Raw genomic sequence first — 17,139 nt, forward strand, 5'->3', positions numbered from 1 at the left:
ATATAACTGACAAAATAAGTCTGGTAGAGTTATGGTCCATGTACACTGCACTTCCTCTTAATTTCCTCTATCATTGTGCGCAATTTGCATACATTCCCTAGAGTAGATTTGGAGTTGTGCATTGGACAAAAACATTCAATAAAGAGAGACAACTCACAAAGAAAAACATGGAAGAATCATGTCATGTTGATCATTGGTGCTCAGTTTTTTTGAAATCCATCAAACAGCTACAGACCGTACAGGAAATCCAGATGAACATTAAATAAAGGGAAATAATTTAAAAGTAAACTGTTTCATCTAAAGTCCTTGTACATGACAAATTGTTGGTGCAGGTTTTTTTTTTAATCTCAGTCCATGAACAACAAAGTTACAGACCAATCACAAAATCAGACTAGATATTCAATAAAGGGAGATAATTAAGATGAGCTCCCGCACTAATGCATGCACTTATGCATATGATTATACCAAACACCCATTTGGATGACTATGCTATGTCCTCACTCTCCACAAGCGGGCTCAACAAAAATGGGTAGACTTATGGTTCTTGCTTGCTATATGTTGTTATGTCATACTGATCATTTACGCCAAGTATTTCTGAAATCCATCCATGAATGACAAAGTAAAAGACTGGAAATCTGAACAAAAGAACTAGGTGACAAAGAAACAGACGCTGCTAATACTATAATAACTATATGCCATCCCAAATTTCTTAATTTTTTTAAAAGAAGCATCAGTATATAGACATACTGCTGGATAACATAACTGATACACAGTTACATTGTCACTATGAGCAAGTACAGCAAGTTTTTAAAGTGAAGAAGCTCCTGAACTAAATAAAAAAGAACCAACCCAGACGCCAAAGCCTTGAGGGAGTGCAATAGCCCTCCTCTTCAAACAGTCAAGCTAACAAGAGCTGTCACAGGAGACAGTCGACTAGTTCGATGCTGGATAGTTAAACTGGGTACATCTGAGGAAACTGGAGCTGTCACTGGTGTGTTTAATGACTTCAATGGTGGATGAAGATATTGCACAATTGCTTGAGTCTGTGTCAGAAATATTCAGTAAAAAGAGAGATCAAGATAAAGTGTATCAAATCACTAAATGTGTATAATTATAAGCAAAAAGGGGACATAATTCATACAATATTGGTGCAAGAGTCATGCACCTTGTGTCATATGATATGGGTGATGATGTGGAACAACCCCTTCAAGTTTGAATCAAATCCATTCAGTAATAACTAAGATATAGTGAAAATGCATCAGAATTAACCATAAATTCTAAGTAAAAGGGGGCATAATTCATGAAAAATTGGTACCAGAGTTATGCACCTTGTGTCATATGATGTGGCTGATAAGGTGGAACAACTATTTTAAGTTTGAATCAAATCTATTTAGTAATAACTGAGATAGAGTGAAAGTGCATCAAAACTTTAACCTGAAATTCGAAGTGAAAAGGGAAGATAACTCATGAAATATTGGTGCAAGAGTTATAGCTCTTGCATCATATGATGTTGAACAACTATTTTAAGTTTGAATCAAATCCATTTAGTAATAATTGAGACAGAGTGAAAGCGCATCAAAACTTTAACCTGAAATTAGAAGTGGAAAGGGGAGATAATTCATGAAATATTGGTGCAAGAGTTCTTGTGTTAAATGATGTGAGTAATGACGCTGAACAACTGTTTTAGTTTGAATCAAATCCATTTGGTAATAATTCGATAGAGTGAGTGCATCAAAACTTTAACCTGAAATTCTAAGTAAAAAGGGGGATAATTCATGAAATATTGGCGTGGGATTTATGGCCCTTATGCCAGATGATGTGAGTGATGATGAGGAATAACTATTTTAAGTTTAAAGCAAATCCATCAAGTAATTACAGAGATAAGGAGAAAAAAGAGAAAGTGTAAAAAAAACTTTAACCAAGGTGGGGACGCAGAATGACGCCGACGCCGGGTTGAGTAGGATAACTCTCCATATACTTCGTATATAGTCAAGCTAAAAACTGACATTATGTAAATGGAATATGAGCAGCTGACTGAAATATACAAAAATTCGAACCTGTAAACTTGAAGTCCAACACACGTCTTCATCTTGATTGTGCTGTAGCAGATTTATAACACGATAATTGTTTGGCTCATACCCTCCTATAGTACACTGCATACTGGCCAGCTCTTCGAGAATTTTCAAAACATTATCTACAGTGTAGACAGTATATACACCAGGGCGAGTTTCTGTATCCGATTCTTTCACCAAACCCATACCCTGTAAGGTACATTTCATTATTCTGATCATAAGTTATAATTTAAAATATTAAACTAAACATAAAGAAACATATTTATTAAAAGGAGACACAAGAACATCAGGTAATCCTTAAAAACAGCATTGTTTGCAATTACTTTATAGACTCATTGAAATTCCTGTGACCCCATTTTTTTACTGTGTCCCACTCCAGATTTTTTTTGTTAATACTGCCTCAGGGTTTGGAAATTATGAGTTCGCTCAAATCTAGCCTTAAATTGAAATTTAAGTCACCTGATTCTTTTTTTATCCATATTAAAAACTATTTATTGAACTAAATTGTGCCAACACAGAGTTGAAAACATGCTACTTATTGCATAATATTAGCTCCGGCTATTATATGTAATTGTTTACGAGATTTTCGCGACAAGTGTGAAACCGAATAAAATTATCTGTTATAGCAGGAGCGATTGCATTCAGCCAATAACTATGTGGTCATTTTTTTAACATTGTGTTTAATTGTCAACATGTACAAGTGCAAAAAAAAACAACATTTTATGTAAACAAATTGTTGATAATCAAAGTAATTAACTGGCACTGCATATTTCTGACTATGCAAAGGACCGTAACTCTGGTCTGGCTGTGTAAATTTCCTGGTAGGACTCTAGGTACAGGAAGTAATTAACCATTCTGTTTTCTGATTGGTCTATATTCAAATGGCAGGAATTTTGAAAATATTGTGAGGAAATGTTTACACATCAGTTAGTAAAAATATTTTGGTGATGCAAACTTGTTTTAAACAGATCATTATATTCTAATTATTTTTTCTGGATATAAACTTTGCTGAATGAGGATAATGCAATACCAAGATATTAAGCAATAAGACTTCCAAGAACCAGAGAATATTGCAGCATATGGAATGGTAATTAATGTTAATCAATAATAGTTATATAAAACACTTTTTACTGAAGCAATTGTTGAAACTTACATTATTACATGATTTTAGTTATTGTTACTGAATGATCACTGCAATGATTGACTTTTAATAGTTATTTAAACTGCAAATGGTTTTGTGACTTAATTTACATCTGTTTTTCAGATATTAAACAAAGTCCTTTTCTTTGAACCTCAGAAATTCATTTTTTGCTATTTGTTACGTATTTGCAAATACTTTGCATACTATCTGCATGTAAGTTGCAAATACTTTGCTATCACTTTGCGATGTGTTTGCCAAAGTTTCAGCTGCGAATTATGAACTGTTTGCGAAGTATTTGCATTCTGTGTGTGTAGTGTATATTTGCAAAAGCTTTGCAGAATAGTTGCATGTTTCGTTCCATTTCTACTCGTCTGTGGAATATATTCAGCAATCATGTGCTGCAACTGTTCTGCAAAGGTAATGGCAAATATTTGGCAAAGATAAAAAGTATATTCTGCAAAGGCCCTGTTTTTGCATGGGTGAGATGCTAATTAAAACATCAGAAGCACAACTTCCTGTGCTGAATAACAGTTCTGTGAAATTTCATGACTCTGGGTCAAAACTTTTTGAGATAATTATGAACAACACAAATTTGGACAAGGGCAACTCTAAGTGCATCCCCAACCCACCCCACCCCACCCAGCCCAAAAAAACACACAAAAAAAAGAAAAAAATAGTTGGGGAACACAAAGAATCAAACCATCAAACAAGAACATAACCATGATATGCAAAACTAGGCTTGGCAATGATTGCTTTTTGTGAAATTTGATGTAATTCCTCTCAGTGGTATCAGTGCAGTTGCCCAGACAAGGTAAAATATAATAAATCAAGGGTCATACATGTAACTCCACTGAAAATCACTGAACTGGAAAATACCAGTAATATGCACACTGAGGCTTGGCACTGACCACTCCTGTAATGTGTAGTAGTAATCTGCCTAATAATATAAGAGAAGAGATGAAAACATCATAAAATTTGATGAATTCCGTGCAATAACCAAATATCAATGAACTGTAAAATGCTGACAGTATGCATAATAAGGCTTGGCATTTGTCACGCCTGTAAGCTTTGGTGGAAATAGGAGGAATGGAAAAAATACATTAAAATTTGATGAATCAATGGCCATAACTCTGCTGAATATCATCATATGCACATATGATGATAATCAGGCTAGACAATGATCACTCTTATGAAGTAAGATTCTTTATATAGTGTTTTATAGTAGAGTGTATCTGTGGCTATCTTTGCAAATATGGGCATTGACTTAAGTACGTACAGATGTCGGATTGGTCTTTTCCGTGGAGGACTTGGGAGAAAATGTAAAAGGTGTACTTCAAAAGTGAGATATAATCCATACACTAACGGGTCTGATATTCATTACAGAGCATTTGCCTGTTGCTTTGTTACCATTGTGATATTATTTGGGTGTAATATTTTGCTGGCTACGAACAATTATGTAACTACTAACTGGAACATTACAATGATTGATAATGTACTATTTTGTCCAGGGATATCAAGTGAATCCAGCAGATATTTTAGCATTAATGAACCCTTATTCACACCGACAGATACATGTCCGCAATCAGTAATCTTTTATGTTCAGTATCATCAAAGGCTGTTATTGTTGGCCGCGGATGTTGAATTAAATCCGGGTCCATCTGAAGAAACACAACAAATACTCGATGCTATTCATGAATCTAGAAGTAGAATTGATCAAGTTAGAAATGAATTATTGGCTGCTAGATCTGATATTGTCGAAGTAAAACAGCAAATGATGAACATTAAGTTGAAAGTTGAAGATATTGAATCGAAACAGTTACAAATGGATTCGCGGCTATCACAGATGGAATCGGGAATGGACGAATTAAGATATAAGAATGATATTACGAGTATGGATATGCAGGAGTTGGCATTTAGCTTTGAACAAAGGTCTGACGAACTTGAGAAAATAAATAAACAGGTGCATTACATAGAAAAGGAACACCGGAAGAACAATTTGAGAATATTTGGCTTGTCTGAAATCGAAATGGAATCAGAAGATATGTTAACAAGTAAAGTGAGTGACGAGGTCTTGAAAGTTGCTTATCCGAATAATGAGTATGGTGAAAGTTCTATTATTAGTGCCAAAAGAGTAGGTACATCACAAGAGGGTCAACCTAGAATGGTGTTGTTAAAATTGAAAAGTTTTGACAGCAAACTTAAATTGTTTAGTGTACGTGATAAGCTACGTGAGAGAGGAATTAAAATTGCAAATGATCTTACCAGCTGGGAGAGAGAGCAACTTAGAGATTTGAATAGACGTGGGAAAAGAGGATACTTTAAAAATGGCGTACTGAATATTTTACCAGAAAAGAATGATGCAGAGATTAAAACAAGGGTATTTAAGAAGGGTCTAGAAAGGCAGGTGAAAGTACACCAGTGGGCGAATCAATGGAAATGTCAAATGGTGTTGATCGTTTAGTAACTGGTGAATCTTCAAATGTAGATTAGGGGATGGTCAAGGTCCTGCACAAGTACACCATACATTGAAAATTGTGTCATGGAATATATGTGGATTTTTAGGGAAACAATTAGATGAGGGTTTGCTGAGTATTTAAAGTCATTTGATGTAGTGTGTCTTATTGAAACTTGGGTGAACGGGCATAACTGCGTACAGCACTTTTTGAAAGACTTTACATGTTTTATTTGTAATGCAAAAGTATCCAAGAAAGGGGGTTGTAATATGGGTGGTGTACTTGTTTATATTCGTAATACATTGTCTTATGGGGTTAAACGTATTTGTGATTATTACGAATTAGGTATTTTTCTCCGTTTTGATAAAAGCTATTTTGGTCTAGAAACTGATGTTATTTTTGCATGTCTGTATGTGCCACCAGAAAACTCGTCTTTTTTTGATGACACTGTTGAGTATGGCATACAATCTTTTGAAAGTGTAATTGTTGAAAATGAGTACCTATTCGCAAATAGCGAAATGTTAATTTGTGGGGATTTTAATGCACGAACAGGGGGTCTTTTAGATAATGTGACAATTGATAAACAGATCCCAGAAATGCAGGAGTATCTTGAAATTCTTGACGATGATATAGAAATACCAAGAAAAAATTCTGATAATGTTGTAAATAAGTTTGGACGAGATTTAATTTCGTTTTGTAAATCCTATGCACTATTTATAATAAATGGTAGATTAGGAGAGGATGCAAAAAGAGGCGATTTTACCTATGTTGGTCATCTTGGATGCAGTGTAGTAGATTATTATATTTGTTCAAGGAATATTTTTGACAAAGTTTGTAATTTTTCAATAGCATCTCGGTCTGAAAGTGATCATTTACCTATTTGTTTATTTTAAGAGTGAATGAATATGTATACCCAGATTTTCAAGATGTGAATACAAGCCATGAAAGTTCAAATGTAGATATAAGAATAAGTATAAACACAGAAAATAGTGAGCATTTTAAAAATGTTCTTCGTGAAAATGCAATCAGCGGTATGTTTGACGCAATAGACTTGCAAATTGATGAAGATGCTGATATAGATGACATTGTTTTGAATTTTGAAAAAGCTATACTAGCTTGTAGTGATCCTTTTAAAAGGAGAAAGGGTAAATCTTCGAATAGAATGTCTTTCAAAAATACTTGGTATGACAAAGATTGCAGTGAATTGAAACTCAAAATGAATAAGCTTCTAAGAAAATTCCGCACTAGTAGAAGCATTAATGACCTTAATTTATACATGGGCTGTAAAAAACAATATAAAGCATTATGTAAAGAAAAGAAAAAAATGTATAAAAATCAGCGTCTATATGAACTTGAAGCTTCTGTCAAAAATTCTAAATTGTTTTGGAATAAGCTAAGGAGTAATGTAGGCAGTGGGAGTCATACTCCGAATATTACTTCTAGTCAGTGGTTTGAACATTTCAAACAAGTGTTTAGCTGTGATCCAGAAGAAAATGATGTAAATGCAGAGATATTTGTTGAAAATATAACTATGGATGAAGTAGAAGATATACTGTTTAATAACGATATAACTGATGATGAAATTATTGAAGCAGTTAAATCTCTTAATCCAAATAAAGCTTCGGCAGGCAATCTTATAGCAGAACATTTTATTTATGGAATAGAAATCTTATTACCATATATAAGGAAACTTTTTAATAAAATATATAGATCTGGTCACTTCCCATCAACTTGGACTAAGTCTATAATAATTCCTTTGCATAAAAAAGGTAACATTGATAATCCTGATAATTATAGAGGAATTGCTCTTGTTGATATTTTTAGTAAAGTGTATATAGAGTCTAACCTGTCTTAAGCAGCCAGCCAAGGGAAGCAGACAATTTGGCCGCTTAAACCAGGTGACCGCTGATCGGAGGTGCAGCCAGTATATGTATTTTTCAGACTTCTGACCAGTCTATAGCCTTTAGCCCATTTCTTTTTGGGTTTTCCATTATTATTTTACCAGGATACAATGACGTGCATTTGCCTTCGCAATACGAATGGTATTCTTAGCAATCTAAAACTCTGGCGTGCTTTTTTTTACTACAAAAATTGTTACAGACAATTTTCCAACTTCAAAACAAGTTTGTTTACAATTTTCGCCATTTTGGTAAGGGAAGCTACTCTCGGCGCTTATTGTCTACGCTAAATCTAAGATTGCCGTTACGTTCCGTAAAAGACAGAGTGGTTTATATTTTTTTTCAAACACAATTAATTTCGTATAAATTTAATAGTATTTTTGATGACAGAAGTATAAAAATCACAAATATTGTGCTACTAATTAGTTATCAAGTATTATCTTTAACCGAGATGAAACTGTGAACAACAAATTTGACACGAGATGACACGTTAATTGCTGATAATTACTGGCCATTTGATCATAACAAAAGGGGATTACACCTTTGGTTATCAGTTTTAATTGAGAAGCTCATATCATTTTGTCGTTCTTGTGGTGAAGTCACGCGAAACTTAACAACCACGTGCTTCTCAAAATCGGGTATCTTCGGCGATTATTGCCTAAAAATAATTGGTTTTGGAAGAAAAATGGCCGCTGAAAGGGGTCAAATACGGCGGTCGGGAGGCAATTTCGGTGGCCGCTGGCCGCGGAAGGCAGGTGGCCGCTGTATAAAATGATAAAATAGAGAAAAATCCGTCGGGGGCGTCATAAAATGGCCGCTGAACGGAGGTGACCGCTGATCGGAGGTGACCGTTAGTACAGGTTAGACTGTAAGTATATTGACTACACGAGTAACTTTTTACTGTAATGCATTTAAAAGAATCTTGGACGTTTCGACCCCAAGACATTTCGACCCCAAGACATTTCAACCCCAAATTTAATTTTCTTGGACAATTCGACCCCAAAGACATTTCGACCCCAAGACATTTCGACCCCTCAGAAATAGTTGTATGTTTTCATTTTATATTTCTTCCATTTTACATATTTTAGAAAATATGAATATATAGATCTATATAAATATTCTATTTTTAAATACATGTCAGTGAATAAACCGCGCTGGTCGGAAAGGATCGGCCGTATGTTTATTATTGGAACTAATTGAGTTATTTCTTCATGTTATTTTGATAATCTAAGAAGAAAATATATTATGAAAAAAACAGTTTTTAAAAGAATTATATCATGTTTATATATGAATATAAAAACGTTTACTGCATTTATTGCCAAAGCACGAATAATGTCCTTTGATTAGTCCTGATAGAGTTTGATTGGATTATCACACCTATTGATTATATCAATTAATCAGTATATTTGTAAGCACACACAAATGTCATGTGACAAACAATGTCTAACAAGGTAAGTGCAGTTAAATATGATAAGCTTTTATTTAATTTAAAAGCTAACAAAATTATGGTGATTGTGGTTCATCCACGAGTGCGCAAATTTCCCGTGCGCTCAACAAATTTTCAACTTCGTATAAAAACGTTTTGTGCATTTTATTTTCCTTTTGTAAATTAATTATTTATTTGAGATATGACTGAATTCTATCATAAACCCTAAAAATACGATTTATTAAAGAAATACCTGTGTACATTAGAATATTTTAGGACATGGAAATTCCGAATGTACAAATTTCCAGTGCGCACGCCGATTTTCAATCATGTACAAGACGTAACGCGCAAAAGTATTTTAATTTCCTTTTGAAAATAATAATTTATGATCTATATGTTTGAATTCAGTCATAAATCACTTCAAAAATACCATTTGTTGAAGAAATACGGGTGTATTTCAGTTATGGCAATTTCCCGCGTGGTCGCCGAATTTCAATCTCTTATAAAATCGTTTTGCTTAAAGAATTTTATTTATCCTTCTGAAACTTATTATTTATATTATACACGAATGATTTCTGCAATAAACCCTACAAAAATACCATTTATTAATAAAAAAAGGGTGTATTTCGGTAATGGAAATTTCCCGCGCGGTCGCCGAATTTCAGTCTCGTATAAAGTCATTTTGCGTGAACGCATTTTATTTTCCATTCGTATTTTATTCATTTATGATATATATGATTGAATTATTGAAAAAAAACTTCAAAGATACCTTTAACTTACAAAATACAGGTGTATCCCGGTTATGGAAAATGTATTCCGGCGTTTCCCGGTTTTTTAGGTGGATTCCGGTTTAATGTGTGACCGAAATCGCTTGAAGTTGCTTAAATCATACTTTTAAAATCATACATTAAATCACGTGTATTTGCTAAAATATTTAATATAGAAAAAAGTAATACGGCTGTCACATTTTCTTTACAGATATGAAATATGATAATAATTTTTTCCCCGTTTTTAACAGAACAGTACTCACATATTCTTACATTTTGCAGAAACGGGGATTTCGTGTTTGATATTTTACAACTGGAAGGAATGTCGTACATAGAAAAGAAAAGAGCAGTTTGTAAAACACGAAAATCATATTCTGTAAAGCAAATACTTTGTGTGCGTCAAAATCGCGTACGAAAATAACATTAAATGCGAAAATAAGCAATATGTTGTTTAATTTCCTATTGTTTTCTTTACATTTTCGCCCAAATTAAAGATAATGTTGACACATGTTTATAAATATCCGATGTCACCACAATCGCTTGTTAATTGCAATGCGCACTGCAGATAAATGCACACCTGCTGTATATCAACAAACAATTAATCAAGATGTGATAATCCAATCAAAAGATTACGTGTTTCTGAATATGATTTTAAATATCAATATAATGAAGATGATGACATCTTAAACTTCTTTGAGTTACATTATAATTATTTATATTTGGTTGAATCCCATAGAAATGAGATGCATATATCTTTTGAAAAAAAAGTCAAATAAAAATAAATAAATAAATAAATAAAGAGGTATTAAAGATGTGACTTTATTAAAGTTATTTTCATAATTAAAATCGGCGAAATCGGCCCATGATTTAAAAATCTTTTCTTTCTTTTTTTTTAATATAGCCGTGTACTAAAATAGTCTTTAAGATTATTTAAACATATAAATAAACACCAAGTATGAAAATATGTTATATGAAGGTTATTTTAAGATAGATAATCAGAACGATTTGTTCATAAATTATTTACGTAATAAACGCGGTTGATACATAAATCCCGTTATTTTAATAATTTATAAATGATGATTATTTCGGTATTGTTCGGTATTGTGAGATAAAAATCACTCATTTTTTCATATGAAGGCATGTATTAATATAGACTTTAAGAAATTAAAAAAAAAGAATTTTAGAAAATAAAGAAATTTAGACAAATAGATCTATGGCTCATTTTTGTAAAAAAATCTTATTTTCGCGAAAATAACCGTATTTTAACATTTTAAATTAAATTGGTAATTAAGCGTAATTACATTTTGAAATTGCTCAATTATCTATAGATTAAAGCTTAATTATAATAATGACGGCATTCTTAGATGTTTTCAGGCATATCATTGAATGGGGTCGAAATGTCCAAGGAGTTGGGGTTGAAATGTCTTGGGGTCGAATTGTCTCTTGGGGTTGAAATGTCTTGGGGTCGAAATGTCTTGCTAGCCATTTAAAATAATCACCGAAGCACAGGCTGGTTTTCGCTCTGGATACTCTACTATTGATAATGGTTTTGTTTTATATTCTATAATTAGTAAATACCTAAGTATGAGGCGTAAAAAGTTGTATGTGGCCTTTGTTGACTTTAAAAAGGCATTTGACTCTGTTCATAGATCAAAATTATATACAGCATTGATTCAAAATGGTATAAAGGGTAATCTGTTGAAATCAATTGTAAGTATTTATCATTCTGTAAAAGCATGTGTAAGAAGTAATGCATCATCAACTGCAACATTCGATTGCCCCCTTGGTTTAAGACAAGGTTGTAAACTTAGTCCAATTTTATTTTGTCTATTTATAAATGAGTTAGATAATGTAATCAGAAGTAGTGGAATTCATGGCATACAACTTTTACCAAATGATGTTGAAATTTTCTTGTTGCTGTTTGCTGATGATGTGGCCCTAGTATCTGATACTGTTAATGGATTACAGAGGCAACTTAATGTCTTACATCAGTACTGTTTAGAGTGGAAATTAAAGGTTAATGTTGACAAAACTAAAATTGTTGTATTCAAAAATGGTGGTACTTTATCAAAAAATGAAAACTGGATGTATGATGGCCAGACCATAGAAACTGTAAATGCTTTTAGTTATGTTGGTTTAAATTTTACCTGCAGATTGTCATTGTATAAAATGTCTGAACATATGGCACTTAAAGCAAAAAAAGTGCTCGTATCCCTTTTAAAGAGTATGTATAATTTGTTACCAATGTCTTATAAAACTTTCTTTAAGATTTTTGATGCTAAGATATCTCCGGTTTTACTATACGGTTCAGAACTTTGGGGCTTAGAAGTCAGGGATTGTATAGAACGTGTTCATGTATATGCTTGTAAAAGGTATATGAATGCACCATTGTATGCTTGCAATGCTGCTGTTTTAGGTGATTGTGCCAGATTTCCTATGTATATATGGGCTTCAAAGAGATGTATAAAATTTTGGATTCGTATTGTTAATATGCCTGAAGATAGATATGTTAAGAAATGTTACAATATGCTTAAACACTGGGACCATCTTGGTTATAAAAACTGGGTTACTGCATTGAGAAATAATTTGTATAGTAATGGCTTTGGATATATATATGGGAGAAACAAGCAATAGATAATCCAAATGTATTCTTAAAACAATATACAACTAGATTAAAAGATCAATATTTACAAATTTGGAACGTTGAAATGGTTAACAATAAGAAACTGGTATTATATAAAGGGTTTAAGCAAAGATTTGTTTTTGAAGATTACCTTGAACACATAGATATTGTTAAATTCCGACGTAGTATTGTGTCTTTTAGAACATCATCTCATCAATTAATGATTGAAAAAGGTAGATATATGGGCTTATCAAAAGAAACCCGTTTTTGCATTCATTGTGATCATGTTATTGAGAACGAGTTTCATTTCCTGCTGGAATGTCCACTTTATGAGATAATTCGCATAAGATATATACCTGATAAGTTTTGGCGCCATCCAACTATACACAAATTTAATGTTTTAATGTCTAGTAAGAATTGCTTGTTACTGCGCAACCTTTCACAGTTTATATATTATGCCATGAAATTACGCTCTGAAATAATATCGTAACTTTAAATTATTAGGTATGCAATGTGACCTAGCACAGTGTATATTTATAATGTCATGTAATTTTGTTTAGATGTAACATCTTGTCATCACTTACGTTTTGTTTAATTATTTAGTTTTGTATTACCATATACCTTTACCTGAACATTTTGTCATGACAACATACACATATTTTATTATTTATGCTTGTATTATACTATTGTGTATGGGCCGGTGGCCTTAAATGCAAATAAATAAAGACATATACTGTAAACCTGTGTAAATATGTCCAGCGGGCTAGGAGGAGACATATAATACGTCTCCTACACAACAAGTGGGAGACATAAGCTACACATATGATAAACAAGATACAGTTGTACTAGATTTTCAAATAGTCTGTTCATAATACTCTTACTAATATAATGAATGATATGACAAAGACACGGAAATTCATATACAAAAGTAAAGTGATGGCACCATTTCGCATAATGGCTACTAAAATGAGTTACATGTAGTTCCACCTATATGAAAATCATACATATAAATGGCTTTTAAGATCTGGGCTAATGGGAGCCTCACAAAACCCACTCAGGCTGATGTAATTACTTAATAATCAATAAAATCATTACCTTAAGAAGATGACATGCCTGCAAATAAGCATTATACACAGAAGTATCCTCATCCGTGTGTATACCACAAACATCTACTGTTGTAGGCCAGTGAAAAGTTAACTTGGTTTTACATATACTGTCCCTTAGCTTCCTTCTGACCTCCAGTTTAGGAATAAGACCTTCTTCAGCTTTTTGGAATGGAGCAAACAGATCATCTACAACTTTTTTTGGCTGCGGGAACAATCTGTGCAACACCTCAGCTGTGAGAATAGAATTGTATGAATATTTTTATGCAGGCATACAAAACAAAGATGTTTAATTATAAAGAAATGTCTCAACCACTGACTGCAACTATTCAATAGTACTGAAAGATTAAAAACATTTTTTTGATATACAGTTAATACTTAGCCTGCTAAATTTCTATAATGGAATGGTTCATCATTCAATTTTGGCAATACCATTTATCACTTGTAGGGGTGTTTACTGAAAATTTACTGACTGAATAGCAAACAGTGCAGACCATGATCAGACTAGTCTGCACTGGTCGCAAAGGCAGAATCACTTGCCGCCAGTAGGCTTAAGGTTAAATACACTTTTAAACTGAGTATGACACAGATGACAAACCAGTTTTTTGAGGCCTGCTCTGAGATAAATGTTTGTCACTGTAAATATAAAGAAATTAGAATAGCAAGTTTCACATGTGAAAAGTGGCTGTGACAAATCAGTGTAGAAACAAAATGCCGAAACTACATATCATTGGCCCAGAATTGCCTATACAGTATGTTAACTTATGCCTTTAATATGATTGTGTGTTACTTGGTTGACTGTGTCTGATCATCAAGATATAATTATGGCTTTAATTTTAACTCAAAATAATGGTAAATTCTAGAAAGTCAATGACAACTAACAAGGCATAAAAAAACCCCCCAACTAATTCTGCAAAAAAAAACTGTCATGCAGGGTTTCAAAATTTGCATTGTATTTAACTTATGTATCATGAGAAAAGCAGTTGTGCAAATATGTCTTTAGTCCTATAAAAAAATTGTTTGTTTACAGTATCCCAATCTAGCTACCCCAAATGTTTTTATGGCCTTGGAGAATTTTTTTTTCAACTTTTTAACAAAAAGTTGCAAAACTGCACTCTTAATGCTTTAAACACCATCAGTGATGTTAGAAATCAACTTACTGATGCTCTAAAGGCATAACCCTCTTATCTGTATTCATTTTTTGACACAAATATATATATAACTTCTGAGAAGTCCAACTTAATACAAAAACATTTTTTTTTTAATTAAAAAAAAAAAATGCCGGCCTACTAACCCCAATTTTTTTAGCATGTTACCAGACACAATCTTATTCTTTAGGCCTTAACAAAACAGCACTAAAATTGGTCACAAAACACTCTTTTCATGAAGCTACCAATGAAATGGCTGCAACTGACACAATCTAAAACAAGAAAATTTTAGTTAAATAACCCATCTATAGGTAACACATTCAGGGTAATGGCTGTCTAATGATGGTAATTACTGAACACCACTAAATCCGACTATTTTTTATTTCATATAAAATCCACTTACTTTATAATGGTTTTTTTGTTATTTTCCAGCATATCAGATTTTCAGAGATTTATATTCCCATATAGAACTATATCGCTACTTTAGAAAAACAACAAGAGGACCATGATGGTCCTGAATCGCTCACCTCTTCCCACATGACCCAGTTTTGAGTATGACTCCCTTTTTTCTATTATTTGACATAGTGACCTAGTTTTTGAGCTCATGTGACCCAGTTTTGAACTTGACCTAGATATTATCAAGATAAAAATTCTGACCAATTTTCATGAAGATCCATTGAAAAATATGGTCTCTAGAGAGGTCACAAGGTTTTTCTATTATTTGACCTATTGACCTAGTTTTTTAAGGCTCGTGACCCAGTTTCAAACCTGACCTAGATATCATCAAGGTGAACATTCTGAACAATTTTCATGCAGATCCATTCAAGGGTATGGCCTCTAGAGAGGTCACAACGTTTTTCTATTTCAAGACCTACTGACCTAGTTTTTGATCGCAGTTGACCCAGTTTCAAACTTGACCTAGATATCATCAAGACAAACATTCAGACCAATTTTCCTACAGATCCCATGAAAAATATGGCCTCTAGAGAGGTCACAACATTTTTTCATTATTTGACCTACTGACCTACTTTTTGATGGCACGTGACCCACTTTCGAACTTGACCTAGATATCATCAAGATTAACATTCAGACCAATTTTCATACAGTTCCCATGAAAAATATGGCCTCTAGAGAGGTCACAAGGTTTTTCTATTATTTGACCTACTGACCTAGTTTTTGATGGCACGTGACCCACTTTCAAACTTGACCTAGATATCATCAAGATGAACATTCTGACCAATTTTCATGAAGGTCTCATGAAATATATGGCCTCTAGAGAGGTCACAAGGTTTTTCTATTTTTAGACCTACTGACCTAGTTTTTGATCGCACGTGACCCAGTTTCGAATCTGAACTAGATATCATCAAGATGAACATTCAGACCAACTTTCATACAGATCCCATGAAAAATACGGCCTTTAGAGAGGTCACAAGGTTTTTCTATTATTTGACCTACTGACCTAGTTTTTGAAGGCACATGACCCAGTTTCGAACTTGACCTAGATATCATCAAGGTGAACGTTCTGACCAATTTTCATGAAGATCTTGTGAAATATATGGCCTCTAGAGAGGTCACAAGATTTTTCTATTTTTAGACCTACTGACCTAGTTTTTGACCGCACGTGACCCAGTTTCAAACTTGACCTAGATATCATCAAGGTGAACATTCTGACCAATTTTCATGAAGATCTTGTGAAATATATGGCCTCTAGAGAGGTCACAAGGTTTTTCTATTTTTAGACCTACTGACCTAGTTTTTGATGGCACATGACCCAGTTTCGAACTTGACCTAGATATCATCAAGATGAACATTCTGACCAACTTTCATAAAGATCCCATGAAAAATGTGACCTCTAGAGTGGTCACAAGCAAAAGTTTACGGACGGACGGACGGACGCACGGACGGACGGACGGACGGACGACGGACGACGGACACCGCACGATCACAAAAGCTCACCTTGTCACTTTGTGACAGGTGAGCTAAAAAGGAAAGTGGCTGTTAACTTTTATATAAGAAAACTACAGTTCATTAAATACAACCCGCTAAATTTAGTCCTTTTCTCTTCTTTCAGTTTCTCTTTTTGAGACATTAAATTCTTATGCCGCCATTTTACCTAGCATGAGATAGAAACATGCCAATTTCAACAGAATGCTAAGAGTAACATAATGAAACTTAGTAGTGTGAAAGAAAACATGATGCTAGATCTATTGAGAAAGGGCATGAGGAAAGGGAGAAAGATTAGCGCTATTTATATTAGGACTACCGTACTTGTGACTAGACCAGTGGAGGTTTACATTCATTTTGGTCGTGATCTACCAGGAAAAACCTGTGTGTCAACATAACTAATTAACTGTAGAAAGTCTGACTACATTAGAGTAACTGAATGACAAGTTGTGAATGTCAGCACTGTCTGTTTTGGAGAGATAGGACAAGCAGTTTTAAATGTCAAGTTAGAAATTTGAATATCAAGTGAAGATAAATATTGCTGAATGTCCAATTAGGATAAAC

General features: G+C 33.5%; 1 protein-coding gene across 2 annotated transcripts in view; it reads right to left on the minus strand.

Moving 5' to 3' along the window:
- Positions 1-17,139, minus strand: part of LOC123529866 (uncharacterized) — a 31,840-nt gene that overhangs the window by 5,879 nt on the left and 8,822 nt on the right. For both annotated transcript variants that reach the window (XM_053521166.1, XM_045310429.2), the window contains exons 2-3: positions 13,476-13,717; positions 2,058-2,261 (exon numbers count right to left, since the gene is read on the minus strand). In XM_053521166.1, coding sequence (XP_053377141.1) covers positions 2,058-2,261; positions 13,476-13,717 — 446 coding nt within the window. The remainder of the gene's footprint in view (positions 1-2,057; positions 2,262-13,475; positions 13,718-17,139) is intronic.

This window comes from Mercenaria mercenaria, chromosome 13, assembly GCF_021730395.1.
Source record: "Mercenaria mercenaria strain notata chromosome 13, MADL_Memer_1, whole genome shotgun sequence".
NCBI classification, from domain to species: domain Eukaryota; kingdom Metazoa; phylum Mollusca; class Bivalvia; order Venerida; family Veneridae; genus Mercenaria; species Mercenaria mercenaria.